At 41.4% G+C, this 26,260-nt stretch overlaps 1 protein-coding gene across 6 annotated transcripts in view; it reads right to left on the bottom strand.

Moving 5' to 3' along the window:
* Window positions 1-2,424: 2,424 nt before the first annotated feature.
* Window positions 2,425-26,260, bottom strand: part of LOC148028645 (uncharacterized) — a 43,530-nt gene continuing 19,694 nt past the window's right edge. The window contains exons 2-4 of one of the 6 annotated variants that reach the window (XM_087687448.1): window positions 5,159-5,257; window positions 4,810-4,998; window positions 2,425-4,707 (exon numbers count right to left, since the gene is read on the bottom strand). In XM_087687448.1, coding sequence (XP_087543574.1) covers window positions 2,872-4,707; window positions 4,810-4,938 — 1,965 coding nt within the window. In that variant the 5' untranslated portion in view covers window positions 4,939-4,998; window positions 5,159-5,257 and the 3' untranslated portion in view covers window positions 2,425-2,871. Of the gene's footprint in view, window positions 4,708-4,809; window positions 5,258-26,260 lie in introns of all 6 variants that reach the window. The other 5 variants (XM_087687446.1, XM_087687444.1, XM_087687443.1 and 2 more) reach the window with 5 other exon arrangements.

Genomic DNA, 26,260 nt, shown 5'->3' with positions numbered 1-26,260 from the left:
CCATAATAAGGACCTTCATGGTCTTCTACACTACCAAGTTTTCTTTCATCAATATATATTTTTTCAATGATCAAATTTGGCAAAGGCATACTTTTATGCCAAAGACTATGACAAATTGTTGTTTCTTGTATACTGTGAGTTTTCAAGGCATCAACCATTTGCTTCCAATATTGAGTCACAGGTCCAATCCATTTTGCGTGTAGAGAGGCCTCCCCTTTTCTTTCAGCACAAATTTCAAGCCTTGTATAGCTTTGTCATGATATTTTATATGTTTATAAACTAGACGACTCTTAGAAACACCTTGAGAAAGCATTGGTTTTCCATCATCACCACGTTTTTTTAGTTTGATTCTATAAATATAGATGGTCGCTCACTCTTAGTGCATGTATCTTGCATTGCGTCAATGGATCTCCATCAACCATGTAGAATTTAAAGTGCAAGGTTTTTTAGTGGCCAACTAATGCATTTTTCCCTTCATCTAAATAACCTCTCACATGCTCTTTAAAATCAAGTACCTCACATGCTCTTTAAAATCAGGTACCTCTTGTATGAGAAATGGTGTAGGATGGGACTTTGTGCATTCACTTAAACTTCTCATCAAATGAGGAAATGTGAATGTTTGATTTATTCTTAGCTTCTCAAAAAAGCAAATGACTAATGCATCAATGTTCTCATGTGTGTACGTTACCATCAAATATCCTAATTGACCAAATTAAAAGTTCGATTTGCCACGAGCAAAGATAGTATGCGAATACATAAGAATTTTTGTTCTCTGATCAACAACCTAGTTGAAGAAAGAGTGTCTTAGGTTACCTTTTGAATGGTCTGTTTCTTTAAGAGCATAGAAGCCATTAAATGTTCTCATTTGAACCACTTTCCAGCATTTGAAGATCTTCATACAAAACACTTTGAGGGCATTTTTGGCTAGCATAGAATTAGCCCATAGATGGTTGTTTTGTTTTATTTTTGGGCTATTGCATAGTAGCACGAATATAGGTATATACTTTGGATTTACTTTCTTTTAGAGAGGAGAGAGGTTATATTATCATCCAAAGTTTTATGAGCTGGCAAAATGCAAGGGAGATCAAAAGAAGAAGTTATAAGGTTTTTATTTCCTATCCTTGAAATATGCACCCACTAGGAATTGGTCATTGAGTATATCATTACACTGCATTAATTTTGTTGCGCTACACTGGGGCGTCATATACCCCTTCCTTTCAAATAGTTCCATGTCGAGAGGGAGGGGGATGGGGGAGATGCACTTACATGGACCATCAAATGCACTCCACGACATGAGGCCCATTGGGGCTATATCTAGTAAACTTAGATGCACATGCACAAGAGTGAACACCATCATTATACATACATGATATAGCACTCGAAAGAAAATTTCATACACTCATTATTACAAACTGTGGGGTTAGAGAGTAAGGTGGAAGGCTAAGTTGAGAGCCATATCAGTCTACATTGACTATGAGAGAGATTCATGTATTCCCTAGGGAATCCACCTATAAAAAATCATCTATATAACATATGTTCAAAGGATATTAAGAGATATCCTTACTTTACATGCTATAAGACATTAAAATAACCCCTTTTACTTTACTAAACTTATAGATTTTTTTCAAGTTGTAATTTAAAAATCCCTTTTGTAAATATAATCATGTAAATTTTTTAAATATAGTACACTTTCTTTTGAACTCACATGGTATCTTACATGTTTTATAAGGTGAACCCCTGGGATGTATTCAAATCATTATCTTGAGTTCTTAAGAGTGGGTGTAAAGGAGAATAGATGTAGATTCCTCTATCAAGTGAGAGGTGAGTTACTAAGTGATAAATAACTTTGACTTAAACAATAAACCTTTGGGTAAGCACAAATGCATAGAGCATAAATATAAGAGTAGGCTAGGCACATGATCTTTGCATCCATCCTTTCTTTGAGATCATCGAATGAGTGAAGTGCACTACATATCTTTTAGAGCTAAATTATTTTAAAACACATGGTATATTTGGGCATCATGTCCTTCAATGGCATAACGCATCCTCTTTTTGCTAGGAGCACAGTGGCTCAAGAAGATGCCCACCATCTTATTGAACACTAAAGAGAGAAACGGGATTTTCATTTTCATTTCCATCAAAGAGCATTGTGAGGGGTGGGAGGAGTACAACATCCACTTTTATGTTGAGAGGAGAGGATGAGAAGAGTGCTATTTTCTTCATTTTTCTAGGATACTAATGTATGCCCATCTGAGATGCACAATCCACGCCCAACCCACATGACAGATATACTCTCATTAAAAGAAACAGTGGGCCAAGCAAAATTCGATTGAACTCCCGCCACTAGCAAGAAAGGCAATTGGCTTAACCATTACCCCACACATGTACTTTTGATAACAAAGGGTTGTTTTTTTGTGTAAAGGCTTAACGCCCAGTTCCTTGAATTTGATAGTGGGCACAAACTGGCGGTGTGTAACCAGCCTTAGAGGAATATGTGTAGTGGTTTATTACTTTCCCTGGTACTATTACTTCACTACTCCATTGTATCCATGACTAATAGCCAATACTTGATGGTTGTATCTTTACAAACAGAACTTGGTAAGGTGGAACAAAAATTCATTGACCTTTATGTTACAACACTCTGACTTGTTACAAGGTATTTTCACAATTTAAAAAATGTACACTATTTGAAATGGGTTTTGGAACCTGTGTCAGTGACACCTTCAAAGAGTGACAATTATAGCGACTCTTGAAAAGCTTATTTCCCACCTGCGATTATCTCAGGATCAAAATAGTAGTACATGTGTGATACCTCATCATGCCTCTTGAGGAATTATTTATTTGCCTTGTCAGAATCAATACTCTAAAGCTCTAACTGGGTTTGTTAGAGAAGCTCTTTCTCATGGACAGATATGATCCAAGGGAATCCAGAAAAGGCTTCTTTTTCTTTTGTGCTGCAGGTCTGTTGAATGCTGCAGTCTCTTCATCTGCCAGGCTCCTATTCACAGCATTCATAGAGGATTCAACCAAAGGTGCTCTTGCGCCTGACGTAGAAAGCATTCCATCTCCACTTCCAAAAGATAGCTTCCCTGATTTTACTGTCACCTCTTTTTCTCTTTGCATTTGTTCTCGCTCTCGCAGTCTCTTCAGTTCATTTTCTACTGCCGACTTTGCTGCCTCTGCCATTTCAGCTCTTTGTAATGCCTGCTTGGTTGAATTCTTCAGGCTCTCCATATCCTCAGATGCCATTGCTACCTTGCGTAAAATTTCCTGCTCACTTGCTCTCACTGCTTCAACTTGGGCGATAGCAGCAGCCACTCTCATGTTAGCAAGCTCCTCAGCTTCTTGCACCTTTCTCTGCAGAGAATCGTACTCATCTTTTGAGATTATTATTCCAGCACCAGCTTCAACTTCTGAAGCTCGAGTCTCATTTGTCTTCAAAGATAATGACCTTAGTTGTGCAACTGCTGCAGATTCAGCAACCTTGGCTGCCTCAGCTTCCTCCAGAGCAGTTTGCAATAATTTTTCTGCATTCTGCTTGGCTGCTTCAGCTTGTTCTGCATCAGCTCTTGCTTTTAATGCCGCTTCACCCAAAGCTTCTGCTTCACCCTTCGCTTCTGCAGCTTCTGCTTTGACTTGCTCAAATGCTTGGGAAAGGCCTGAGATAGATTCAACTGCTTTAGCTTCTGCTGCCACTGTAGCTGCAAGCTCTGTCTTCATTTTTGTAAGTTCACCTGTAAGGACAGATGCTGCTGCTGTTGCATTACCTTCTCTCTCTCTCACACTTGTCAGTTCTCTTTTTGTTAGCTCCACTTCTGCTTGCAATGATTCCAACACAGCTGCAAGGGAGGCTACATTTTCTAACCTCTTCTTCAGGGCATCCTTGGCTTCTTCCAGCTGAGTAGATAGTGATTGAAGTGAAGAAGAAGCAGTCTCCTCTGACATTTTAGTTCGTTCAATGTCCAATCTTAGAGTTTCCAAAGTGGCAGAAGCCTCTTTGTTGGCATTCAGTGCCTTGGTTTCATTGTCCTTTGCACTCGTAATATCCATCTGTAGCTTTCTCAACTCAGTCGTTATAGCTGCAAGTTCCTTTTCAAGAAGACTTTCCCTTTCCAACTCTTTCTTTGCGAGTGCTGAATCATTCGAATCCCTCGTAGCCAGTCCCTTCTCTCCTCCTTTTGCTTCCAGAAGAGCAATTTTATCCCTGTTTGCTTCTATGCAAGCAAGTTTCAATAGAACCAGAGACTCATTTAATCCTGCAACTTCATTATTGAGATCTTCAGCCATCTTTGTGTTTACATCCACAGTATTTAATGCCTCCTCAGTTTGCTTCAAGATTGCATCTTTTTCCTCCACAGAACCAAGAAGCTCTTCTTTTAAATGTGCCAACTCTTGTCTTGCAGTTTCCAAATCAGCAGACACAGTCCTCTGATTCACAGAAGAGGATTTATGTTGGGTCTCCCAAACAATATGTTTTTCTTCTACCTCGACCAGACATTGCTCAACGTTATCTCCTTTCTGAATATTGTCCGCACCATCCTGTGCAGTCATGCCATCTACGTTTTTCATCTTGTGTGTTGAATTCTCCAACTGTTTTTTGGTCAACTCCAACTCCTCTAAGGCTTTTTCTTTTGCTTTTTCTGCAAGTGCCAACTGTTCTCTAGCCTTGAGCAATTCATCTTGAGCAAGTATTAATTCAGTGCGTCTCTGTCACAGCAGTTTTCCTGTTAGTATAACTTAAAATATCAACTTGTATAGGCAAAGAGATGACTATGCACAAAGCTTGAGAAGTTGAAACTGAAGAAATACCTCTGGAGGTTTTGATTTGTTCAAGTCAACTTTTTCACCAAATAAGCTGACAGCTGCCCTGACAGATTCAAAAGGAAGGCTAGTGTCTATTTCAATTCTCTCTTGCTTGGTTGCCATATTCTCTGACATTTTATTAACTGCCAGGTCTATCTTTACCCCGTAATCTGCCTCTCCAAATATACTCCACCCCTTCAACAAAAAGTGGGCACAAGTTTGTGTGCACACACAAGACAGTTTATAGGTAAAATTCAGTAACATACAGCAAGAAACACCTCCACAAGTAGCATCAACTGCTTGATTTTAAGCATTTGAACTCCTGAAATGAGAACTTGGCATAGTGGAGCTGCACCAGACAGTGTGTTGGAAATAGATAAGGGCATTCCAAGTTCAATTTCCTCACTGTCTCCAATTTCTTTTAACTCTGCATACGCACTTTCCAAACTTACATCTACATATATGCAACAATACCTGAGTATTGTGTCAAACTATGATGCAGAAAATAAACCAAAGAACATGCTAAACAGAGAGATGGTTGAAGAGTAGACTCTGTAAAGAGCAAGAACTCATGATACACTTCAGCCTCTGCTGACTTTCTATCTTACATTTTTTGCCTTCAATGTCACATTGTCCACATGATTGTATTGCTTAGAACTTTACTTCAATGTTATATTGTATTGAACAAAACTTCAGACATAACGTCAAAATGTAATAGGGTAAGATGTCAAGTCCAGAACTATGGGCGTCTAGAGAGTGCCGCCAAAACTGGGGCTGGTCAACCACAAGTTGTAACCTTGTCTAGAATTATGGCACCACTGTAGAGAATCATCCTAAATTGGGCATGCCCAACCATAGGTTCAACTTGAGTAGTCACATTAGAGGACTAGACATTAATTAATTAATTAATGCCAATCTAAGGGCTAATAATTGCTTAGGGATACTTGGAAAACAAATTGGCCCAACCAATTTAATTATTGGCTGGTGGAATTATTTTCTAGGCACTAGAATGATTATTCAATTAATCTTCAGATTTAATGTTCAGAAAATCAATTTAATAAGCCGGATAATGCTGAAAAAAGGGATTAGAAGGTTACCACTTTGCAAAACTTGCCCATGCAAGTGTGAAAAACGTTTTTGGGGGCTGGTGGAAGTCCATTCCAGCCATTTTGAGAGAGAAAGAGGTTATCAAAGAGCAAGAAGATGCTAATAACGTGATTTGCAAGCACTAGGGACCAATCCTACAGCAGGTATCAATAGTTTGGAGCCCTCCAAGTGCAAGTGACGAAAACCCAAAATCCTTCTAGTGTAGATAATAGCATAGAGGAGGGGACAACAGCCTTTCTAGTGGTCTTAAGCTTTAGGTGACAACTTTCATGGCTATTTGAGCAAGGCAGCAACAATTTTTCAACCTTTTGTCACAATGAAACTCTAAAATTTCTCTCTAAAGCATTCTCTCTCATCCTACACCCATCTCTCAAGTTATCTCAACAAAATCTAACCATTTGAGTCATCAAAGCCGAAGATATTGCAAAATCTTCTCTATAAACCCTAATTTATAATAGAAACTAGGGTTTGACAATCACCTCAAGATGCTTAGAATTGATGGCAGGCAGTCGAACAGCAATCAGCTGCATTAAATGCAGCCAACCTACATTATTCGAGGCATTTTTTCCAGCAGATTTATAGGCTTTGTTTTCAACAGCCTCAATCAGTTGTTTTCACAGATTTCACGCTACAAACCGTGGGGTCTGCCTTCGAGGCTAGGACTGAGATCTTCGAGGTGGAGACATACGTAGATATTCTCTCTGTACCTGTGTAATCCTTATACAACATTTTTCACTGCAGATTTTTTGCATTTCACTCTCTCTTTCTCTCTCTCTCTCTCTCTTCTCTCTCTGTTCACTGTTTGTCTTGGTCATTCGCTTCCACATTGCTTCACTCTGACATGGTATCAAAGCATTGAAGGACTGACCTAGGGTGGAACCATCTAAAGAGGAGATTTCAACACGACACAAGGCTGTGTTTTCAGCATTCAAGTGCAAGCAAGAGGGCCGCGCATCAGAACAAGGCTGAGGCGAGTGTGGGCATGCGAGAAAGGAGAAGATTTGCTGAAGCTCCTACTGTTTTTTGCTTCAAGAAGGAAGAACGCTGCTTTTTGGGCCTTCAAGTGCAGATTTTACCTTTTCATCGCCTCCAACGGGTGAAGGAGGAGCAGGACGAGTGAACCATAGCCCTAGTAGGCTGTATTTTCACAGTCATAGGGGGCTGCTCTTTGTGTTCTATCAGGCATTGTAGGTGAAGATGTCTTCTGAGACCAAGACAGAGTTCCAAGCGATCATGGACCGAAAGGTGCCCGTCTTACCGGCTCTTCCATCAGATCAAAAGCTTGATGGAGAGAACTACCACATCTGGCGAATCATGATCTTGCTATCCTGGAGTCCTATGATTTGGTGGAGCTTGTTACGGAGGCCATTCATCGTCCTTCTTCACAAGACGAGTCCAGACTCTCTTCTAGTGATAAGATGGAGTTGGCAAAGGCTGGCAAAGGCTCAAGCACATTGAGACAAACTCAAAGCTCGTATTCACTCGTTTTATTTCTCTCATGTACTACAACTGTTATCTCTCATATTAAGCACTTGACGGTAGGCCAGGAGATATGACTGGATATTGATCAAATGTACAATCGAATGACCGTCATGAAGCAAGTTTCTTTGGAACTATAGATGTGGACCATGAGTGTCAACAAGTCATCTTCTATGCGGGAGCATATCAACAAGCTAAGGCAGCTTTAGATACAGGTTCAAAACACAAGGAAGGTGGTCACTTCCGAAGACATGGCAATAACACTTCTTCCACAGTAACCGCCCTGCTTCAGTGGTTTTTATTCCACCTTGATTGCTTCCGGGCGGTCTGAGACACTTCAGTGCAAAGAGCTAGTTCCTATGGTCTTGGACCAAGAGGAGCAACTAGAAGGAACCAATGCTTCGAAATCTGAGGCCTTGGTCAATCCTCTCAGAAGAAGGGGAAGGACCAAAGAAAGGAGGACAAATCTAAGGACAAGGAGTCTACATGTCACATTTGTGGCAAAACAGGTCACTGGAAAAAGGATTGCTCTGACAAGGAGAAGAAGAAGAAATCTTCAAAGGATTCCGAAGTGGTTACTGCTCCCTTATCAACTACTTTCCTCCACATGGAGGTGGTTGAGGATTCCACACTGACAACTTCTGATGCTACATTAATGGCCCCATACACTCGTGAGTTGATTATTGATAGTGGTACCTCCTGGTACATGACTCCTTCAGCATGTGTTGCTCATTTGCGGCCTTCACATAGCCAGATTCTCATTGGTGACAGTTCGTCTATTCCTATACAAGGATGGGGCAACATGCATCTTCTTCCAAATGGACATGGTGATGCCCGTACATCCTAAGTACTTTATGTGCCAGCTTTGGGATACCATCTTCTTTTGATGCACAAGATTTGTGCCCTCAACCTATTGGTCGAATTTGATGTGGATTCTTTTCGAATTCTTGATCGAGGAATAAGACAAGTTCTTTCTTCAGGTTATGAGGAGAATAGAGTCTACAAGTTGCAGTCTTCTTCTACATTGACTTCTCCTCTTCTTACCTCACAAACTTAGTCCGAGCTTTGGCATGCTCGGTTTGGCCACCTCAATTATGATTACCTTCGAAAGGCGTCAAAGAGACAGCTTGTTCGAGGTTTGTCGAATATTGTGGTGAGCCAGCAATCTTGTGTATCCTGCATCCGTGGAGAGCAAACTCATGATGTTGTTCCCAACAAGGCTTCAAGGCGGTCTTCAACACCCTTGGAGCTTGTTTCTACTGATCTTTGTGGACCAATGAGAACAAAGTCCCTTAAAGGGAGCTTGTATTTCATACTCATTGTGAATGATTACAACAGGATGACATGGGCTTATTTCTTGAAGATGAAGTCAGAGGCTTTCTCCAACTTTAAGGATTGGTTGCTCTTTGAGGAGAACTGATCGGGCCAAAAGTTGAAGACCTTACCATCGGATAAGGACGGAGAGTTTGTTTCTAATGAGTTTGCTTGTTTTTTTGCAAATCGTGATATTCACCAGGAGTCTGCCAATACAAATACCCCTCACGAGAATGGCATCTTGGAGTGAAAGAATCGCAGTGTGATTGAGATGGCCCATACCATGATGGAGCATCATCAGACACCTCTGTGTCTGTGGGCTGAGGCTGTGGCTACCGCAATTCACATCCTTAATCGTTCCCCTACTTCCGTTGTTGTTGGTATGACTCCATATGAGGCGTACTTTGGGTCCAAGCTAGATGTTTCTTATTTTACGTTTTTTGGGTGTGATACCTATGTTCACATCCCAAAGACACATCGTGACAAATTTGAAGCGTCTTTCAAAATATAGGTGTTTGTGGGCTGTAGCTCGCAGTCTCAAGGCTACCGATTGTATGATTATGTTAAGGGAGATGTCTACACGAGCGTAATGTTCACTTCGTGGAAGTTCTAGCCTCAAAGGGAGTGAAGAACACCCTCTTTTTGGAGATCCCGATGATAGCTAGGCCCCAACAACTGTTCCTTTGGATCCTATGCCTTTTGAGGACTCTTCTTCGAACGAGGAGCTTAGTTTCAAGCCACCGGATTCACCGATTGCTCCCCCGCCATCTATGGACCTTCCAAAAACTTCAGCAAATGGAGAGCGGCCAGGCAAGATCCGGCCTCCTCGTTGGGCTCGTAGCACTCTTCATGATGCAAGAATTGAGGGGGTCCCTGAGGAGTGGCAGCCACAAGATGGTCCGCGGCATTCTCGGAGGAACCAAGCACACCACACTGAGCTTATTTACACTAATTACTGTTTGATGACTCATGTATGCAGGATCGAGAGCTGACACCAGCTGGTGATACTTTTTGCAATTGCTTTCCTTATTTACTTATATAAATACTTTATTTTTCTTTTCTTTAGTTGTTGTTGCTTTTTACCCCCAGGGTTCTCTTGGATTAAGCCGGGATCTTTACATGGCCAGAAGAGGCAGCTATTGGGACAAATTGGACTAATAGTTTGTCTGAGCCTTAGGACCGGTTCCATATTGAATGGGCACTAAAGAATAGAATGCTAGTGGTTTGGGATTGCGTGCTTAGCCACTGGAGATGGTGGAGGACAATGAGCCTGGCCAAGACAAAAGATGCACGTGTAAGAATGCTCACAGAATAAAAGTCATCGTAACTAAGCCACATTACACTTTTTGATATGGTTGCAATGATAAAAGTTGCTCAAAACAACTTGAGAAATACAGGGGTCACCATCTCTAAAATTTAGGGAGTTACTATTTTTGGACCCCAGAATCTATTCACATCATTCTCTTCGTTTTTACACGAGGATTAATTCTCTAGTCTATGCTGAGGTCAAATTTTGCATCGATCAGGGAGAATTGTAGACTGGAAGGTTTAAATAGGAAAATTGTTATATGTATGCCATGTGGCACAAATTCCCAAAAGAGAGAGAGAGAGAGAGAGCATTTTAAAAAAACGTAATAGGCATGAGGGGCAGATCAGAGAGTGAATTTTTGAGGAGATGAGGGCAGATTGTTGCAAGTAAATCAGCTATGAAAAGTACTTCTTCGTCTCTGACTCATGTACCGAGGTAGAGCTTGCTCCATCTGGTTAACTCTCTCTCTATTCTCAGAGGAAAGGCTCTGCATGATGGGCTGATTCCATCGAAGAAGAAACAAGGTTTTTCAACTCTGCTTTAGTGTTGTTGGTGGAACTGCTTTACTACTGGAATGATGCCAAGATAAAAGGGATGTTGTTTTGGATATACTGGACAGTAAGAACAATAAATACAAAGTTCTATAGACTGCAATTCTGCACATGAATCATTGAGTTATAATCACAGAAAATGCTTTCCTAAAAGGGATGTTGTTTTGGATATGCTAGACAGTAAAAAAACAGTACATACAGAGTTCTACAAACTACAATTCTGCACATGAATCATTGAGCTATGGTCACAGAAAATGCTTTCCTAAAAAGGATGTTCTGGATATACTGGACAGTAAAAAACAGTAAATACAGAGTTCTACAGACTGTAATTCTGCACATGAATTATTGAGTTATGGTCACAGAACATGCTTTCCTAAAAAGGATGTTGTTTTGGACATGTTGTACTGTCCTTATGCAACTGGGATTTACTTAGAAAATATGAAAACCAACTGTTCACAGGTTATGTATTTTGGAACGTTTCATTTTTATAACTTTCCATCTTTTAATTAATAAAGAAATACCGTAAGGGGTGCCAGTCTTCGAGGCCAATCTGGTGTTGAGCAAGGGAGTGAGGTATCTGTTTGTGTGTGTGTGTGTGTGTGAAAAGACCAAGTGTTAATTGAAGGAACTACCACTTTATGTGAGTCATAGACCGGTTACATGGTTCCATCCCCAGGATTTGAATTCTTTTCTATAAGAATTTAAGCTCAGATAGTTTTGGGTGAAAAGACTATACACAAGTTTTACAGAGATTACAGGACTAGAGAGATAGCAGACATGAACAAAGCCAAAGGAAAACTCCCCCATGAAGAAGAGAGTTCTTCTTCTGCTCATAGACACCGAAGAGAGAGTATTGGTGCACAGGTGTCAGCACTTTCTAGAACTGAGATTGAACCACAGGATGAGGAGCAAAAACAGGACTTGTTTATGGCACAACTCCTCAATATGGTTGGCTCTTTCCAACAGCTTGTAAAGAATCCTTGGGTGCAAAAATTTTTGAAATCACATAATGAGGATTCTCATGCTGAGTCATCACATCATACTATGGAGCGCTCAAAAAGTCAAACCTCTAATGTGTGTGAGCATGAGGAAAAGACACCAAACATGGAGATAGGTTCAGTGCAACAAGAAGCACAAGCATAGGATCAAGGAGTGAATGGTCAAGGTAGTTATGCACAAGTGGCACAGCAAACTATTCCTCCTCGATTTGCTACTTATCTTGGTTACTTTGGTGGTGGGTCAGTTTTTCAAGCAATGGATGGATTACTCACGAGTTATCAAGGATACTTGCCTAGAGGGCCACCAAGAATGATGCCTATTGAGGCAGTGAACCCACTTTATGCTAATATTGGTCTACAACCTAGTTATCAGACTTTGCAAAGTCCTTATTTGATGCCTTGAGTACAAAATGCAGCGGCTGGTTTTTTTCAGCCTAGTGGGCATATGGCAGCTAAGACAGGTGAAATGAATGCTGATAATGCGCCTAAGGGACTCTCCTTTTTACAGCCACCTATCTATGACAATCTGACACCAAAAAGTGCAAAGCCTAAAGACTATAAAGAGGGTGGTCGTGCATTAAAGTTTGAAACCTTCAGTGGTATGCAAGATAAGCTAAAATCTTTGACATTTATACAGCAATTTGATGCAACTTACACTGGAGGGAATTTTACTGAGACTTCTAAGGTGCAGAAGGCTGCAACTTTTTGGAAAGGTAATGCTTTGCAGTGGTGGAACATATTGTTGATGCAAGGATATGCACCTGTCCGCTTGGGTCCATTTCAAACAGTTGTTTGCAACCTCATGGTTAACTAACACGTTTGAAGTAGATGTCGTGACATGGCATAAATTGGACGCGGCAAATTGTGCGGATTTAGAAGAGTACAATATGAAATTTTGGGAAGCACTTTTGCCCGTGAGTTCTTACAGGATAGTGCCCCTGTCACAACAAATTGAAAAGTATTGTTGCGGTTTGCCCGAAGCCATCAGGGATTATTGTACCAAGACTAGGGTTACAAATATGGTACAGTTAATTGAAAATGCTGGTGTGGCAAATGCATTGTTGAAAGGAAAAGCTAACAACTTTAAAGGCACTAAAAAGAAGGATTCTCAGTTTAAGCACAATCCTAGCAAGAAGAAGAAGCAATTTCCAAAAAAGACCAGCTTTACAAAGAAGTCTTTTTGGAAGAAAAGATTTCAGCAACAACCTCAGACTTCTTTTATACGAGGCAAAGGACAAAAGAGGCCACTTTTTGGCAAATCATTTAAAGAAAGAAAGGCTTTAATGATGGCTAGGAAATGCTTTATATGTGAACAAAAAGGCCATATTGCTTTTAAGTGCCCACAACAATCTTCTAAAGATACGGAGGATAAAGATGCACCAAGTAAAAAGAAGCCCAACATTGGCATAGTGCCTAATATGGTGGGAGATCAATTGTGATGGGGACAATGGGCTGTAGGTGATCTCAAGATCTGCACATAATATCAGCTATGATGCGGTCCCTAGCTGCTTCACTGATATGCCTGGTGGTGAGTCTACGGTGTCTATGGTGTGGCCTCCTCAGACGTGGTCCTAGTAGACGGGGTCGTTGTGCTCGACGAAGGGAAGTGGCTCTGTCCAATGTGACACCACGGTGTGGCCTGTAAGGTGTCTAGCGGGGTGGCTCTATCTCTGCTAGGTTGGTAGTGTCAGTAGGGTCAGCTCTGTAGAAGAAGTCTGTCACTGCTCTTTATGTATGTCCCTCTGGGTGAGCTGGCCTCCTGTCTCATAGTAGTGCAGTTCGGCGCCTCTCGAGCTCCACGAGAAAAAGACCTAGGCATCTCTGATCCTCATACTCCATGACACGACGAAGGGGTCCAAATCCATCACGGAAGAGGCAGTGGTACCGTCCTCGTATGTCATAGTATATTGTGCATCTACATATGTAGTGCTCCTCCGTCTCAGGCTCTCGACCACAGAGCTGGCAAGTCCTATCGTCTGCTAAGGTATTTGTCCATTTGCCTGTCTCCATCTGAAGCCTATGTGAGGAGGTGCGAATCTATCCGATAGCAACCCATATGCTATGGGAGAGATGAGTGTCCATATATGCTGGCCGAATAGCGAAACCATCATCAGAGAGACAAGAAATGACTCTTGTAGAACTCCATCCTTGATCCTAGAGGGAGTGGTGGATGGATCCATGTCCTTGCTGTCTCAATCCTCAAGATATCAGCTCTGATCACCTGGTTCAACTCTAATTGGCTGAGAGAAAGTGTAGAGCAGTCAAGGCTATAATCCAAAGGTGGAAGACATGTAGGCTCATTCAAATAGTCATGTGTGAAAACCAACAGTTCTTCTCACCTCCAACTGCTAGTTGTCTAGATGCGGTTAGTGCCAATCTAGAGTATCTATGGCATGGAAGTTCCCATAGTCTGTGCCAAAAGGTCACTGCCCTCCTAAAGAGTGCCTCCGTAACTATAGGTGTTGCCCCTAGCTCTGCTCTGACAATGGGATGTGGAGTGGAGGGCTTACTCCTAATCATGCGTACTATCATCATGATCAATGGCCTTTCCACACTATGCCAACCATCATAATAATCCCTCTCTATTCCAATCTAATCAGTGAGTGGGCTAAGACTAAGACACCTGTGGTACAAGCTGCAACCCCATACCTCTGCTCCATATAGTAATGTAGGTGTGACTAGGGTGTCAAACAACCAGAGTTTGGTGCGGGGCTCTTGGAACTGTATGTGAGCACATTGACTCTCGAGTGCCCTTAGTGCTGCATATCCACATGCCAGACGTGCCTCTGATGCCCCTCTCAACGAAAAACGTGGGCCAGAGAAGGTGACTCCCAAATAGACATATTCCCTCACATGCTCCAGTATGTCTCCCCCAAATGTGAACTGGTACATAGACCTAGTCACCCATGTTGCTGAAGTATTGAAAACCATGGTTTTGGTCTTTCCAAGGTTCACTGTGATGTCTTTATCTCTACAAAAGATGTGCAAAGCATCTAGATGGCACTATAATCCCTCCGATAGAAGATGGAAGAGTGAAGTTTTGAGGAGAGAGAGAGCATTTAAAAAAAACGTAATAGGCATGAGGGGCAGATCGGAGAGTGAAGTTTTGAGGAGCTAAGGGCAGATTATTGCAAGTACATCAACTATGGAGAGTACTTCTTCGTCTTCATCTCTGACTCATGTACGGAGATAGAGCTTGCTCCCTTTGGTCAACTCTCTCTCTATTCTCAGAGAAAATGCTCTACATGATGGGCTGATTCCATCGAAGGAATAAGGTTTTTCAGCTCTTATTTAGTGCTGTTGGTGGGACTGTTTTACTGTTGGAATGATGCCAGGGTAAAAGGGATATTGTTCTGGATATGTTGGACAGTAAGAATAGTAAATACAGAGTTCTGCAGACTGCAATTCTGCACATGAATCATTGAGTTATGGTCACAGAAAATGCTTTCCTAAAAGGAATGTTGTTCTAGATATGTTGGATAGTAAAAAACAGTGAATACAGAGTTCTGCAAACTGCAATTCTGCACATGAATCATTGAGTTATGGTCACAGAAAATGCTTTCCTAAAATGGATGTTGTTCTAGATATGCTGGACAGTAAAAAAACAGTAAATACAAAGTTCTATAGACTGCAATTCTGCACATGGATTATTGAGTTATGGTCACAGAAAATGCTTTCCTAAAAAGGATGTGTTCTGGACATGCTATACTGTCCTTATGCAGCTGGGATTTACTCATTTTTGTAACTTTCCCTCTTTTAATTGATAAAGAAATATCGAGAGGGGTGCTAGTCTTCGGGGCCAATCTGGTGTTGAGCGAGGGAGTGAGGTCTCTGTTTGTGTGTGTGTGTGTGAAAAGACTAGGTGTTAATTGAAGGAACTACCACTTTATGTGAGTCATAGACCGGTTACAAGAGCCCACTTCCATGAAGGATGCTTTACAGCATGATCATTGGCAGAAGGCGATGGAGCAAGAGCTAGAGTCGATTGAAAGGAATGGCACTTGGTATCTCGTGCCGAAGCCTCCTTATAAAAAGATCATTGGAGTCAAATGGGTCTTCAAGACTAAGTACCACAATGATGGCACATTGGACAAGCACAAGGCCTACCTTGTTGGTAAAGGTTTTGCACAGTGCCCAGGTATTGATTTCCATGATACTTTTGCCCCTACAGCTCGGATGGCCACTATTCGCATCATTCTTGCCTTGGCTAGCCACACGAGATGGCCAGTTTATCAGTTAAATGTGAAGTCTGTCTTCTTAAATGGAGAGTTGAAGGAGGAGATCTATGTTAAGTAACCTTCAAGCTTCGGTTCTTTTGATGGTAAGGTGTACAGGTTGTGGAAGGCTCTCTATGGCCTTAAGCAACCTCCCCGTGCTTGAAATGAGAAGATTGACTCGTTTCTCCAAGAGACATTAGGGTATCAGTGTTCCAAAGTTTGCCCCCAATTATATATACACACCTCAGGTGGAGGTTGTGTGTTGTTTGTCCGTTATATGAACTACTTGATTATGACAGGTGACCATACTCAAATGGTCGAGCAGATGAAGGCAACACTTCATGAGAAGTTTGAGATGACGGACATGGAACTTCTTCAATATCTGGGAAAAGCCCCAAATTTTATGGATCCAATGTTGAGAAATTTCACTCAGATGAGCAAAATTTCAATAATTTTGGCAAGATCCCCAATTCAAATGCGCACAATGTCTGCAATTTCTGACGCAGATGCCTCAATTTTGCATGAAAAGTACTCAGTCTGAAGAAGCCCCAAATTTCTGGGCCAAAATTGCACAAGTCTGGCCTTTTCTGCCTGCCGCGTGAAACCCCTTCAAGAAAGAGGTAGAATCTGATTTTATTTTTTTCTTTAAAAAAGAAAAATAGGAACGTGACCGGGGGGGTGGGAGGGGTGTTCCGTTGACCCGTGGAACGTCGTTTGAATGTCGCCCCGTCCAAGGCGCATCAACTCTTCCCACCGAAGAGTTGACTCCCACCCTGATGCAATAAAAGCGGAATAGAAAGTACCGAATCGTGGCAACAACTGGGACAGTAAAGTAATCACCATGTCTTCGGAGAAAATAGACTTCCCCGCAGTTTGAACCTGCATCTGAAGCTGTCGAAGCTTCTTGATGTGTTCTCGAAGCGAAGAAGACTTATTCACGGACAAGGTCCACATCTGCACCTCCAAAGAAACCCTCTTCATCAGGGTCATCCGGTTGTACATCTGGTCGAGCTCCAGCCATATCTCTCAAACCACTGTCAAGTGCTCGATGTGAGCTATCACGGCTGTAGTGCAAGACAGAAAAAGAAAAGAACGAATCCTAGCATTTAGTTTGTCCCAATGAGACTGGGCCTTGGTCAACTCCGCACGAGCACTGGAAGAGAGTTTGGACTCATCTAGTACCGAGGGTTGGTTAATCTCCCCCAACACAAGCTCCTCCAGATCATAAGACTCTAGAATGGCCAACATCATTACCCGCCAAATGCGGTAATTGTCACCATTCAAGCTTTTGATCTGATGGAAGAGCCGGTAGGACAGGCACCTTCTTGTCCATGATCGCCTGGAACTCCAAATCAACCTCTATAGACATGTTCACCTGCAATACCTGCACAAGCGCAAAATCAGCCCCCTCTGACTATGTAAACACAGCTTGTTAGGGCTGGTTCCTCCGCTGCCCAAACCTTCTTCACCCACCGGAGGCGATGAAAAGGTAAAATCTGCAGTGGAAAGCCTAAAATGCAACCTTCCTCCCCTTCGAACAGTAATAATCTACAGCAAATTCACCAGTTAGACTCCTTTCCCGCACGCCCACGCTCACTTCAGCCTTGATCCGATGCGCAGCCCTCCCGCTCGCCCTCGAATCCTGGAAACGCAGCCTTGTGTGACGCTGAAATCTCCTCTTTAGGTAGGTTCAACCTCAATCAGTCCGTCTTCACCACTCTGATACCATGTTAGAGTGCAGAGATGTGGAAGCGTAGGACAAAGACTGAGAGAGAGTGAACACAGAGAGAGAGTGTGTGTGTGAACACAGAGAGAGAGAGAGAGAAAAGGAGAGTGTAAAAGCAGAAAATCTGCAGTGCAGTATGCTGTATAAGAGTGCAGAAATATACACGGGGGTAGAGGAAATATCTGTGTGTGTCTCCGACTTGATGACCTCAATCTCCGTCAGCCCGAGCACAATCTATCTTAGCCAACAGATCTCAAGACCAGAATCTAAATGAATGACTTAGTGTGCCACCAACTAGCTATTTATAGCCAGAAAATAAAGAATGCCTGCACCAGGTCGGCTGCAGTAAATGCAGCTGACTGAATAAAATAATGATAAAACAGTCCGACTGCAACCTGCACTGTCCAACTACAGCTGCTGACATGGCACTGTACTGCCTGCTGCTGACGTGTCCTCTGCCTGGCCGGGAAAACATGCTGTACCAAACCCTAACTGTGCAGAAACCCTCACAAAGCCTGTCCAAGGGATGACTCTACCTCTAACAATAAGGCCTTCAAGCCCAAATCTATGAGGCAGCCCTTTGCTCTTCAACATGCATCTAGTCATTTCCATAAGAGTGCAATTCTTACATTTCACTATTCCATTCTATCAAGGACTCATCCTCACATTAGAATAATAGGTGATGCCACTATCCAACAAATAAGCCTCAAAGAATTTAGACATGTACTCCTGCCCTCTATCTGTATGAAAAGTCTGTGCTTTCAAACCAGTTTCACTTTCCAACTTGGCAACCAAGTGTTTGAAATACATAGTACATTCGATTTGGCCTTCAAGCCATACACCGAAGTATTCCTAAAGGAGTGTGACAAAATAAAGATGATGCCCGAGAGTATGGTCCCACATGGGACCACATACATCGTTGTGTGTATAAGCTGTAGTTTTCAAACATCATGCACTACAGTAATGCCACTATCCAACAAATAAGCCTCAGAGACTTTAGACATGTACTCGTGCCCTCTGTCTGTATGAAGAGTCTGTACTTTCAAACCAATTTCATTTTCCAACCTAGCAACCAAGTGTTTGAAATACATAGTACATTCGATTTGGCCTTCAAGCCATACACCCAAAAGTAGTGTGACAAAATAAAGATGATGCTTGAGAGCACGGTCCCGCATGGACCACATACATCACTGTGTGTATAAGCTGTAGTTTTCAAACAGCATGCACTGCATGTTAGAATTTACCAATTCTGGGCAGAGTCTGTCAGAGTGCAGCAAATGCAAAAGCATATGACCAGATTGAAAGAAAATGAGCATAAGAGAAGAGGAGAGAGCAAAGAGATAGTAGAACGCAAAAATCTACGGTAGATGAATGCTGAAATGAAGAAGGCATATGTATATATGGGCTATCAAATTTATCTCCATGAGCCAATCTCTCTCACCACCTGAAAAGACAAGTGAATGATGACCAGGGCAGGCTGCCTATGAATAGGCATATAAAAAAACAATAAAATATGCAATCGCTGAATAAAATAATGCCTAAAAATGCTGCACAAACATTGTGGCATGTGGCAACCTGCACATCTTGTTTGACCGCCCGATAAAACTGGAAATGACCTGTAGATTGCATCTAGCTGTCCGACCTAATAAATAGGAAATGTATAAGTGTGCCTAAGAGTACTAGTTGTACAATAGTAACCTGCCAATGCCTGTCCAGGAGTTAAATAAATCTCTAACACCCCGTCTCAGATCTTGGACAGGGCATAAGGCTCAATGATCAAGAGTGTTGTCGAAGAACGGTCCAAGGAAGAGCCTTTGTAAACAAATTTGTCAAGTTGTCCTCCGTCTTGCAATAAACCACATCAATGGTCTAGAATACGAGATAAGGTACCAAAGCAATGGAACTTTCATTGACGCAATGCAATGCAATAGGACTTGTCATTCGGGATGGGCTGGCTCTTGAAATCCCTTGATAATCTTCAATTATTAGCTGCTGATTTCAGTCCCTTGAGCCTTCAATCTCTGGCACAGATCCCAAGGTGGCTGCTAAAGGGTTTACTGCAGAAATTACAGATCAGCCCACCAAAAATGGCTGAGATCTCCTCCGAATGGCTGAGAATTGCTGAGAATGGCTGAGCATACGCTGCAGGAGATGAGAGAATGCTATAAAAAGAGAAATTTTGAGATTTGTCGCGAAGAACTGATCAAAATCAGTTGCTGCCCTGCTGTACCAGCCCCAAACGGATGCACCAACAATAGGAGCATCAGAGACTGTGATCTTCAGGAGAAAGTGCATCAACAGCAATTGTTAGCTTCCCAAGGTCAAGAATATGCAATCTCCATCACCAAAATGGTCTCCAATGCTAGGAATTGGCCCCAAAAGCTGGCGGCAACAATCCAACAGCTCCAAAATGAAAAAACGAGATTTCCCCCTCCCTTCAGCCCTATTTAACCTTTCCCCCACTTGCATGGGAAAGTTTTGCCAAGTGCCAGCTTTCTTAATCCATTTTCAGCAATTTCCATCCATTTAATTAATTTTCAGAATTAATTGATTCTGAAAATTAATTCAGCCCTTAATCCATGCCCAGAAAATTGGCCTTGCCCATCCAAAAATTAATTGGCTAGGCCATTTGCAACCCAAAGTGGTCCCATGCATTAATTGACCCTTGGACAAGCATTAATCCATTAATTAATGCCTAGTCCCTAGTGTCACCACTGACACTTAATGGCCAATTAATGGTCCTAGGGACAAAGTGACACCAAAATTCACTTAGAATCTAACAAGTGTAACTTGTTACAACTTTTGCTTTTGACACCCATCTTTTTCACAGGGTCCTTCGGTCTTCAACTGTGAGAAAGTAGCTTGCACCTCACATGTGCAACACATGTGCATCTTTTAATTGCATATTTGATTAATCCTTTAATCAAATGTCAATTAAACATAAGCAAAGCATCAAATTTTCACGTCCTCGTGACATCCAGTGGTCAACATCTCCAACCCAATCGGAATCCGTCCAGCCTTGTAAAACAAATGTTGAATCCCCCGTACTTGCTAGAATCAATCTAAGTACTAAGGAGCCAAATCAACGACAAAATCAACTATCTGTAGCAAGTAGCATCTGCCTTTGATAAATCTACATGGGCCATAGTCTTTCATTTTGGATCCATGGGAATAGCAAGAGCCTTACAACCCTCCATCTCAAACGTAGTCAAAAGCTCCTACACAAACTATTATTGGGAGATGAAAATCCCCCTTGGAGTCTACCAAATTTCATGACCTAGAAAGAAGTGGAAAAGGCCCATATCTATCATTTGTTAGAGATTTAGTCATCCCCTAGACTGGCATTCTCAAGCTACAATTGGTGCAATCAGTTCTCTCAGGCACACTTGCACATTTTCCTATTAGTTTTTGGGCATTTTCCAACAATCACCATGTATGGGCACCTTTTACTGGGCACGGACAATGCCACATGGCAATTGTCATTATTGGGCATTATTTTATGTACAATTTACTATATTGATTGCTAGTAGGCAGTTTTTCCAGCTGGTTGGCCAATTTGCTAGCCGCTCTACTTATTTTATTGCATTATTTCCAGCCATTTATAGCTGGCTATCTCCCTGCCCATCACACTTGTCATTTCAAGTGGTTGAGAGAGATCAACTCAAGGACATACTTCGATAACTCGTTTCTTTTCTGCCTTCTTCATTTCCACATTCATTGACAGCAAATTTCTGCATTCTTATCTCTCTTTTCTCTCCCTCTTCTCTCGTATTCATTGTCTTTCAATCTTATCCATATGGTTCCGCATTCAATGCACTCTGACATGGTATTAGAGCAATGTAGAAGGGCTGATTGATTGTGAGCAGACCTGATCAAGAAGATTCTTCGCAACAAAAGTTTGCATTTTCAACATTCCGAGGTTGAGGCAAATAGGTGAAGCATAGGGAAGGAGCGAAGCTATTTTTTGCAGGTTTTTGCTGTTGGTGAAGGAGAAAAGGCTGCATTTTCAGTCTTTTGAAGAAAATTTTGAGTTTTCATTGCCTCTAGCGATCGAAACTCTTTGAGGACAAGCAAAGGAAGTCCTAGTAGGCACCAACATCATGTGTGGAATCAAAAGGGACTTGTGACATTAATGTGACATTTAATGTCACGTTAAGGTCATAAATATGGAATGTGACATTAAAGTGACATTTAATGTGACATTAAGGTAAATCTAGGGGAACAAGCACGAGAATGACCGTCCGGGCTCTTGGGCGCCCGAACGGGGTTAAGGCTCGGAGTCTAGAGGGTAAGAGAGTCCAAGAATAGTAGGACTCAAGAAAAGTTGACGGCTGGCAGAGGAAACGAGGAGAGAGGTGCCAGCACTTATCTAGGCGTGGTTGGGAGAAAAATACTCACTCGTGCTCAGGATTTGTTCATCGTTTTCTCTCTGTGTTGCCCGAACCATCTTTCATTGGTATCAGAGCCGACATGTAGTGTCGTATGGATGTGTGGATTTCTTCATCGATGGTCTGGTGATTCGTTTTTGTCGACGAGTTGCCTGTCCACTATTCGCTAATTAAGCTGAAGCTCGCCCGCCAGCATTTCTGTCGACGAGTTGCCCGCCATCAGTCGACGGGTTGCCTGCCAGCATACCAGTCGCCACGTCACGTCGTTAATTGACGAAAGACATTTCGAAGAAGAAGTATGTGATACGCCACGTCACGTAAGTGACATTTTTTGGGGGTGAAACGGCTGGCGTAAGGCGAAAAAGAAAAGGGGATTCGTCTCTGGTCCGTCGACTGGCGTAAGGCGAAAAAGAAAAGGGGATTCGTCTCTGGTCCGACTTGCCGGATGAACCAGCGTGAGACAAAAAGATTCCGTTTTTTGTCAATAAAGGTGAGGCGTCAGCTGCATCAGTCGTGAGGCATCAGCCGTGAGGCAAAACGTGATCTGATGGTGCTCAACGGAGGCAAAATGTGTCACGATTGCTGTGCGTGAGACAACTGCTGTGAGACAGACGGAAAAATGTCATACACGACTAAAGTCAGGAAATTGAATTTCCAGCATGATTGCTTCACTGTTCTAATCCGGGAAGATCAAATTTGTTCATTACTCTTTGGGCTTCTTTCCAAATCAGCAACCATAGCCTGCCATTAAAAATCAGGGAAGTACTTTATCTTGTATGCAAATTTCTTATTTTTGCTTTCCAATTCCAGTGTATTAATGGCAGAAAAAGGGAAAGAAAGGGTAATGGAAAGCTCTAGTTCCGGGGACCAACCTATGGTAGATCCCCATGAACCAGAAATACAAGAATAACAATGGGAAGAATTTTTTGCTACACAAGAGCAATTTGATGATCTTACTGCTCGTGTGCAAGCTCAGGGGGTTCAAATGGAATTTTTAACCCAAACACTCACTGAAATAAAATCTCAATTAACTTTATTGTTGGAAAGAGATAAAAATACGATAGAAACCTCAGATGTCCCATCTTCATCAAAAGATTTAGATGTGACTATGCGAGATCCTAAGGAACCCCAAACTTACCATAAATTAAGGGATAATCCAGTTTTAAAGGATATGAAACCACCTCAATTTTATGGGGAGGAAAAAGATAGGAATAAAGACACAATCTTTAATTTCCTCCAAAAATGGGAAGATTTACATAAATTAAAAAATACCCCACCACATCTCCAAGCACTGGAGGCTAGTTTAACTTTGGGGCCCAAAGCATATAAGTGGTGGCGAACTTTAAAGGAGGCGAATAAAATACCTGAAACTTGGGCTCAATTTGAATCCGTCTTTTTGAAAGAATTTCTTCCTGAAAATGAAATGGAAAGAAATTGGGAAGATTGGGATTATGTCAGACAAAAGGGAAGACCCCTGCTGACATATCTGGAGGAATATTGCGAGATAATCCTCAAACTGGAAGGAATAGATGAATTCCAAAAAACAAGAGGATTCATTAGGGGACTAGATAAAGCCTGTAAAAAGGAAGTAAAACGGAGTTTACCTAAGACGCTGGAAGAGGCAATTAAATTTGCATTAATTTATGAAGATAGTATGCGTCCAGGTACACTCACTAGTCTCACTGATACGGAGCCCAAGTCTAAGGAATTGGAAACCTCAAAATTTGTGGGCAAATTTAAAAGGAAAATGCCATTCTTTAAGGGTAAAAAACAACCTTTTGAAAAGAAACCATATGTGAGGCCAAAGTTAAGTCCTGATGACTTTGATAATGCCAAAAAAGAAAAGTTGTGTTTCAATTGCCTATCCCCTAACCATGCTGCTTGGAATTGCCCTCAAAAGAAAAAGGGGGAAGACAAAGGAAAGGATAAGGACAAGGGCAAGGGAAAAGAAAAACAAATCCATGTAGTACAGACCTTAGAATTAAAGGGCCATGAAAAGTATAAATCTTTAGAGGTCTTGCACATGGATGTACAACATAAGTGTTGTATGTCAACTTCTATGTGGCAGCCTACTTTTGGGCCACATGATTTACTTAGAGTACATGGATTGATAGCTGGAAAAAGGGTTAGAGTCATGATTGATGACTCTGCCACACATAATTTTATAAATTATGCACTTGTCAAAAAATTGAAACTTCCCCAACAAAACAGTGAGCATCAATATGTTGTTCGTATGATGCAAGGCCAAGACAATAAAATATGGGATACAATGGTATCCAATTTGGAAATTGAGATTCAAGGATATAAAGATAAGCTTGATTTCCAAATAATGAACATGGAAAGAGCTGATATTGCTCTAGGGAGGGAGTGGCTATGGGGATTGGAACCATCCTTAAAACGTAGCTATCACCATAATACACTGGAATTTGAAAGGGATGGTAAGACTTTTGTCATTCAAGGTGAACATGAAGTATCTGATAATCCCTTGCTGTGTTCTACTGAAGTTCAGAGGCTGATAAAGAAGGAAGTTTGTGAGGTATATATGCTATGGTCTCTTCCTGTACAGAATACTTTTACTTTCTGTAATATAAAGCAACATTTTTCTTATGTTTGTGAGTTGAATGTTAATAATGAATTGAATAGTTTGTTAGATGATTTTAAAGATGTGCTTCCTTCTGATTTACCAAGTGGCCTTCCACCAGATAGGGATGATATAAATCACCCAATTGATATTAATAAGGATACACACCCAATTTCAAAACCACCGTATAGATTAAGTGAAACACAGCATCAAGAAGTTGAAAGACAAATTAAGGATTACCTGGATAAAGGGTTTATTCAACCCAGTAATTCACCTTGGGCTTCACCAATTTTATTGGTCAAGAAAAAAGATGGTTCTATGCGACTTTGTGTTGACTATAGAGCACTTAATAAAATAACGGTGAAGAATAAATTTCATATGCCCAGAATGGAAGATCTTTTTGATCAATTACAAGGGGCAAAATTCTTCACAAAGATAGATTTAAGATCAGGCTATCACCAAATAAGAATTAAGGCACAAGATGTTTCCAAGGCGGCATTTCGTACTAGATACGGGCATTATGATTTTTTGGTGATGCCTTTTGGACTCACTAATGCACCAGGTACCTTTATGAAGCTGATGAATAGTGTTTTACGGCCCTATCTAGGACATTTTGTAGTAGTCTTTTTGGATGATATCTTGATCTTTAGTAAATCAAGAGAAGAACATTTGGAACACTTACAATTAGTATTCCAACTGTTAAGAACACATTCCCTTTATGCGAAGAAAACTAAATGTGAATTCTTTGCACAAGAGGTCAAATATCTGGGGCATATTATCTCGAAAGAGGGAATCAATATGGATCCAGAAAAAGTAAGGGCAATTATTGAATGGCCACCTCCAAGGAACCTGGAAGAGCTGCAGATCTTCCTAGGTTTATCTGGATTTTATCGTAGATTCATTCGAGATTATGCCAAAATAGCTGTTCCAATGACAGACCAACTTAAAGGGAAAGGAAAAAGTTTTAATTGGGGAACAGACCAAAATGAAAGTTTTCAAAAACTTAAGGTAGCTATTGCTACAGCTCCAGTATTATTAATAGTGGATCCCAATAAACCATTTGTGGTTGAAGCTGATGCCAGTGATAAGGCGATAGGCGCGGTCTTATTACAAGAAGATCGACCAGTTGCTTTTGAAAGCAAGAAATTAGATCGTGCAAAACAAAACTACTCTGTTTATGAGAGGGAGCTGTATGCAATAGTACATGCAATGAAGAAATGGAGGCACTATTTGTATGGTGCCAAACTTTTAATTCTATCGGATCATGAAAGCATTAAGTGGCTTAATGATCAACCGGATTTATACGGGCGTAAAGCCAGATGGGCCGAACTCCTCCAAGATTTTGACTATGAGATAAGATATAGAAAAGGAAAATATAATATTGTAGCTGATGCACTCAGCAGAATGCCCATCATTAATGAATTGAGTTTTACTCAATTCACTTCCAATTTGCTTGAATCTTTAAAAGGGAAATGCCAGGTTGATCCGGCATATTCCAATATATGGGAAGCAATAAAAAATGGGGATCCAAATGAAAGTGCTTCTACTGAGGAAGGAATATCTGAGGATGTTCAACAAGGAAATGGAGCATCAGGGGTTGCTCAAACTGGATTCAAGTGGAAGAATTTTACCATTGATAATGGTTATTTACTCTACAAGGGTAGGGTATGTGTCCCGAAAGATACAGAAATAAGGCGCCAGATACTCTTTGATACCCCCAGTGCGGGACATCTAGGAATTAATAAGACTTATAGTCTTATTAAAAGGCAGTTCTATTGGCCTGGAAT

This window comes from Lygodium microphyllum, chromosome 11, assembly GCF_053477565.2.
Source record: "Lygodium microphyllum isolate KBCC chromosome 11, Lygodium_microphyllum_v1.1.10, whole genome shotgun sequence".
NCBI lineage: Eukaryota > Viridiplantae > Streptophyta > Polypodiopsida > Schizaeales > Lygodiaceae > Lygodium > Lygodium microphyllum.
This window is presented reverse-complemented; position numbering and strand designations above follow the sequence as displayed.